The following is a 6698-nucleotide window of genomic DNA, read 5'->3' as shown; positions in this document are numbered from 1 at the left end:
ACCATCTACTTAGCACCCTAGGTTTCCAAAAAAACCAATTCTAGAGTATAAAATATAAACCCTAGCATTCTACCATTAAGCTACCAAGAGCATACCTCAACAAGCTCCTCCAAACTAAGGAAGAAGATGAATAAGAAAAAGATCCACCTTCTAACTTCCTTCTCTACCAATTTCCCCTCCTACTTCCAACCTTGAAGAGAGAGAGAAAGAGAGCTTAGAGAGAGAGAGGGAGAGATATTCTAGGTTTAGAATGTGAGGGAAAGTAAGAGAGAGAGCTAATACACCTCTATTTTAATCCCCACTCAGCACAATTGCTGAAAACCCCCTCCACTTCATGTTTTACTCACAGCCCGCACTAGGCTTTTCGCAACTACGGGGTCTGAACCCTGGGGAGGATATGGACACCGAGAGAACAAAAATCTGCAACTTCGCAGAATTTCAACAACTTGCTCTCTAGGGCCCTCTACAACCCTTCTAAGCCAATTTCGACGCTTTCGGCCTTTCCAAAGCATTCCTAAGTGACGTTTGGTCAATTTCGACCAAAATCCGCATCCATGCATCGAGGATTCATTTCCTTACATCCTCCCCTCCTTAAAAGAAGTTTCGTCCTCAAAACTAACTTAAACTTAAACAAAACTCATATCTCAACTCAACTCCTCGAAGAGATGAGGATGGTGCTCCTTCATCACGTCCTCAAGTTCCCACGTGGTTTCGCGATCGTCGTGATTGCTCCACCAAACTTTGACGTAAGGAATCTCGCGGTTTCTCAACTTCCGCACTTCTCGAGCAATAATCAACACCGAAAACTTCTCATAGCTCATGTCTTCTTGAAGTTCCGGTGGCTCATACAACAAAGCATGTTTGGGGTCATAGATATACTTGCGAAGGTTGGAAACGTGAAACACATTGTGAACCTCCGCGAGCTTAGGCGGCAATGCAAGCCGGTAGGCTACCGCTCCAATCCGCTCCAACACCTCATACGACCCAATGTATTGGGGACTGAACTTTCCCTGAACACCGAACCGCTTCACAGCCCTCATGGGTGAAACCTTCAAGAAGACGAGGTCTCCTACCACGAACTCCAAGTCTCGCCGGCGCTTATTCGCGTAACTCTCTTGTCTTTACTGCGCCGTGAGCGACCTCTGGGGAGCAAGGCGGACCTTCTCTTCCACCTCTTGCAAAACATCAGGGCCTAACACCGCACGTTCGCCAACATCACTCCAGTGTCTAGGAGATCGGCACTTTCTCCTGTAGAGAGCCTCAAACGGTGCCATCTCTATACTAGCTTAATAACTGTTGTTGTAGATGAACTCGGCTATCGGCAAGTGATCATTCCAACTGCCCCTGTAGTCAATGACACACGCCCGCAAACATATCCTCCAAAACCTGGATTGGTCCTCTGCGGACTGCCATCGGTTTGAGGATGAAAACGCGGTGCTGAAATGGAGCCGGTGCCAAGGTGCTTCCTGCCAGGCTTTTTCCAAATATCGCCGAAGTAACCGAGAGATCTCGATCGACACGATCGAGCTTCGGAACCCCGCTGCAACGCTCACCACCATCAAGATATACCTGGCCAACTGTCACGCCTGACTACCTTTCCTGTTGAACGAAGATAGTTCATTTTCCTCTTTCGTCCATTTATTTCTAGGTTTCGGCACAGTAACATTCTCGACTACTTCGGTAGGATTTTTCCATCCGAATTCAATGGCTTGCCAAACCCGCTCGTCGATTGCAATAAGGAACGCCCTCATACGGACTTTCCAATAGGCGTAATTAGTGCCATCGAAGAGCGGGGGTCGATTGATGTTACCGCCCTCAGCCATGTATTACAACCTATACCCGCTCTGATACCACTTGTTAGATATGGATCCCAAGGATCTAAAAGGTAAGTAACACCTAGAGGGAGGGTGAATAGGTGTAAATCCGAAAAACTCGAAAAACTTGATGCAAACAAAATAAAGTAGCGGAAATTAAAACAGCACACCGAGAATTTAACGTGGGAAAACTCCAAATCGGAGTGAAAAACCCACGGGACCGATCACGCAAAGAAAATCCACTAAGAAAACTTGAATACAAGTGATTTCGACGAAATTACACGACTCAATTTACCAATTTCTTGTTGACGGTGATCTTTGCCGGTCCTCGATCGATAGGAATCCACCAATCGACCTTGCTGCAACTCCACGCAGCGTCAACGCCTCAACTCCTCGAAGTGTCCACCGAATCCTCGGCTTCACGCGAGATCCACGCGCCGAACCTCCTTCCGGAGCTTGTAGAATCGAAGATTTGTGGTGATTTAACTTTTGAAAACCATAAGCTATGGGAGTTCACCTTTTATCAAACATCTACTTGATTCTCGTAAGAATTATTGAGTAACAACGAAGAATCAAGCGGATGTTGATTGCTAGAAACTCGTTATGTAAATCTAAGCATTGAAACGGAGAGAAATAAATTTCTAGGGTTTAGAATTGGTAAATATTCAAAGCCTTAATTTTTAGATGACCCACATAGCTTATTTATATGTTTAGAAGACTTAGAAGTAGACTAGGATTACAAAAAGTCGTTTTTAAAAACCTGTGTCGTCCTCAGAGACCGGTCTTCTCGAGGAGACCGGTCTGTGAGAGACCGGTCTCTCAAGTGTGAAACCGGTCCCTCACTGCGTGATCAAAAACCCAACGTTCGGGAACCGGTCTCTCAAACTTGAGACCGGTCCTTCGCTGCGCGACAGAACTACCAAGGTTCGGGAACCGGTCTCTCATCTCAGGGGACCGGTTGCATCAGAACTCACGCAGTGAGGACCTTAGGGGAACCGGTCTCTCCATTTCAGGGACCGGTCCCAGAACACATGAAAGTTCAGAAAAATTGTTTTAAAGCAATCTAAGCCTTCTGAACTTATTCTAATTAGGTATCTTCACCACAAATGATCTTTTCTTCATACCTTTAGGTGTCGAGCTTTCCGAATGAGTCTTCGTTCTCCAATTTGAATAACTTCTGCGATCAACTCTTCAAGACTCCAAACAACTTTACGAAATTCGCCAACCTATAAAATCCTTAACCAGATGAGGAAGTCGAGAAATTCCTTATGTCCGAGTTCGGTGGAGCAATCATGATGATCGCGAAGCCACCTGGGAGCTCGAGGAGGAGATGAAGGCGAATCATCCTCGCCTGTTTGAAGGCTAAATTGAGGTATGAATTTAGAATTTGAAATTCTAATCAAGTTTTGGAGTATTGAGTTCGTTTCGAGGACGAAACTCTTTTAAGGTGGGAAGGATGTAAGGAAGTGAATTCTCGAAACTCCGAGGATTAGACTTCGATTAGAATCGACTATTTAGTCGAGTGCGTAAGGCTTCGGAAAGTCCGAAGGCGATTATAATGCCATAAAAGTGCATTAAAGAAAAGGGTCCTGCGGGAGCACCAGTGCAAAATCTGCACTGGAGCAGAAATGCTCTCGGGGACCGGTCCCTGGCAGGGAGGGACCGGTTCCATCAGGCTGGGTTGCGGGAGGTCTCTGATGAGACCGGTCCCTGGTGGGCAGGGACCGGTTCCCGAACGTTGGCCCGAGCGAGAATTTAGCCGAAATTTGGCTAAGTCCCGAGAATGCAGCTCTCGGGAACCGGTCTCTCAGGCAAGGACCGGTCTCCCGGGGACCGGTCTCTCAGGTAAGGAACCGGTTCCCGAACGCGAAAATCCCCTCTGCCTCGAAGATGGCAGCCTCTCGGGGACCGGTCTCCCCGAGCTGGGACCGGTCCCTCACTGCGAAAATGGCCCAAGTGAGGGCTGATTCTAAAGAATGAAAAGTTGAGGGGGCTAGTCTGCAAAATGGCCTTTAATAGAAGCTTGGGGATCCTCTCTCTTTCACCCTCAGTTGCTCTCTATCTCTCTCACACTCTTCTCTCACTCTTTCCCTTTCTCTCTCTAGGAAAGAAAAGAAGGAAAAGAAGAAGGAGAAGAAAGGAAAAGAAAGGAAAAGAAGGAAGAAGTAGAAGGAGAAGTTCAAGAAGAAGAAGAAGAAGGTCTTCTTCCTCTCTCCTCCTTCAAGCTAGGGCAAGCTTGGAGCTTGGCTTAGAGGTAAACTCCAAACCCATCCATGGTAGATTTCTTAGGATTGGGTTTTGTTGCTTAGGAATTGGTTCAAATGGAACCTAGAGGAGATGAATAGATGGTTCGAGCTCGCAATCGAAGCTCGCACAATAGATTTCCCCCTCGTTGCCATTCTAGGGCACGGATTTGGGATTTTGGTAAATCTAGGGTTTTGATCTATTTTAATAGGTCGCAAACCTAATTGCTAGGTCACGGAACGCGTCGGCGTAGACGGTTTGTCGATCCGACAAGCGAGTGCGGAGAAATCGCCGAATTGAGTACACGAGGGCTCGCTTCGCCCCGAGGAGTTGAAGCGACATGCAGGGACCGCAGCGTCGAGTTTTCTACCGTCGCGGCATCGCCAAGAGGTGGGTGGTGTCCATCCCGAAGCAATCGGGCTCCCTTTTATGTCTTAGTACCTTGTGATCTTGCATCCTGTGTTCTCATGCATTATAGGATAGTGTGCATTGCCTTTCCTTATGCTTTCCTATTTGATGCAATATTATGTATGAACTGCTGGGTATAAGGGAATGATGTGGATTGGGTCGAGACTTGTAATCCTATAGTGCGGCGATGAAAGAATGATACAAGGATTGAAACAAAAGAACGAGTGGCATCTAGTTGTTAGTAAACAAAAGAACGAATGGCATCTAGTTGTTGTGAACCCATTGACTATGGCAATAGTAACCCTAGAGGATAGGGCACCCTTGAGGTGGGAGAATTGGATCATACTCATTGTCTGCTCCCGACTTGTGATGGTCGCTCCACACAAGTAGTGCGCTCCGGAGTCGGTCACGGGGGACAGCCTATGTGGGGTCCCGTGGGATAGGGATAGCCTATTTGGGGTCCCGAGGGATAGCCTATGTGGGATCCCGCAGACGGTCTCGGATTCGTAGTATCGAGACGGCTATGTGAGTAATAGGCGGATCCTTGAATGAGCCACGAGATCAGTGAACAGTAAATAGCTTTACTTCTTGGACATACGAAGAGCTAGTTGATTACCTATTTCATTGTGCATGCATACATTATATACATGATTCGGGCACGGTAGTGTAGCTTACTCTTCTGTTATTATAGCTTTTCAATATCTATCTATCTGTTCATCTACTTGTGCCCGCTTGGACCTAGTGGGGAGACCGGCGGAGTCGGCGGCCGAACCCACTGGGAACTATGGAAGATAGTTCTCACCCCACTCTTTTCAGGTTCGAGCTTGGGTGTCCCCAGCGAGCGTGAGGATCGCGGTAAGGGCCCGGCGCCCTAGTTGCATTAGCTATCCACCCGTTTTGCATTAGCTCTACCTTGTATTTATGCTTGAGAGTAGATGTTGTATAGGGTGAGGTTGAGTGCTTGTATTTATATTTTGGAAGAACGTAAAAGGTGGAATTAAATGTATTAAGTGAATGAATGTAATAGATAGAGCTTTCTCTCTTTATCTACTTGTATGTTTTATACTTGTATCTTGCTCTCGTCTTGTTAGCACTGGTGGTGCTCCTTGTGATCGTGTATTTATGAATTGATTCCTGGGTAAATTCTTATACATGATCTGTTGGTTTGCCTTGGGTGGGACAGGGGTAGGTCCTGTCCGTTCGGCGTCTGTTCGACGCGCCCGGGCCGGACCAAATTGGTAGCGGTCTCGGGGCGTGACACCGGCGCTCCGCACCTTAAGCTTGTTGACAAACCAAGGCGAGGTGGTAGTGCCGACGATAGGTCAATGTCAGCTTATTCATCCCTGGCTCACCAATAGTATGGGATCTTCAAATCTTGTACATCTTGGTGGTGCCGCCCGCGCGTGGCACACTATAGGAAGACCGATGCCGCCTTACTCTGCAAAACTAACTTCCGGACTTTATTCTTCTCCATGCGCATACACCACCGTGGTCTCGTGTGGGGGGGGGTCGAGATTCGAAGGCGCGACGCATCTGTTTGTCTGAAAACTGAAATGCACCGCTTACGCCCACTCTCAATGTCGCGCGGCGCACCTTTGGAATCGGGGGTGGTCGGTGAGGGGTGCATAACTCTTATTATCGTTCCAATATGGCGGGCGCGTTCGTTGGTACAACAGATTGGTGATGCATAAACGAATCTCCGGAGCTACTTATCTCGGAGCTCAAAACCTCCAGCAGTCTCTCTCCATCAAAGACTTTTTTGTGCCCGTGACCAACATCGACAAAGATTCTCAACCGATTTCCTGCATAAGTGCATCGTCACGTGTTCACATATTTTGCCAGGTGGGGTGCTGTGGTTAGGAATGGGATTATCTCGAAGCGATGCGGTAAATCCTTTAATAATTCCAACTACCGTCGCTGCCGCATGTTCAGCTCTTTCTTCGTGAACAGATACTTTAGACTTTTGTGGTCTATGTATATCTCGCAACGCGCACTGTACAAACAATGCCTCCACAACTTGAGAGCAAATACCACCGCGGCTAACTCCAAGTCGTGGATAGGGTAGTTCTTCTCGTAGCTCTTCAGTTGTCGGGACGCATAAGCGATCACCTTCCCGTTTTGCATCAGAACACACCCTAACCCCAAATAGGACGCGTCGCTATATACCACAAAGTCTTCACTCTGCACCGGTAAAGCGAATACCGGGGTCGAAGTTAATCTTTCCTTCAACTC

At 47.5% G+C, this 6698-nt stretch overlaps 1 protein-coding gene across 1 annotated transcript; it reads right to left on the bottom strand.

The window, feature by feature from the left end:
- Window positions 1-644: 644 nt before the first annotated feature.
- Window positions 645-1040, bottom strand: LOC109704758. Its single transcript, XM_020225534.1, has one exon. The coding sequence runs from the start codon at window positions 1038-1040 to the stop codon at window positions 645-647; it is 396 nt and encodes a 131-aa protein (XP_020081123.1).
- Between the last annotated feature and the right edge of the window lie 5658 nt (window positions 1041-6698).

This window comes from Ananas comosus, unplaced genomic scaffold (assembly GCF_001540865.1).
Source record: "Ananas comosus cultivar F153 unplaced genomic scaffold, ASM154086v1, whole genome shotgun sequence".
In the NCBI taxonomy this organism is placed as follows: domain Eukaryota; kingdom Viridiplantae; phylum Streptophyta; class Magnoliopsida; order Poales; family Bromeliaceae; genus Ananas; species Ananas comosus.
Note: the sequence above shows the minus strand (reverse complement) of the source record. Positions and strands in the feature narration are given on the sequence as shown.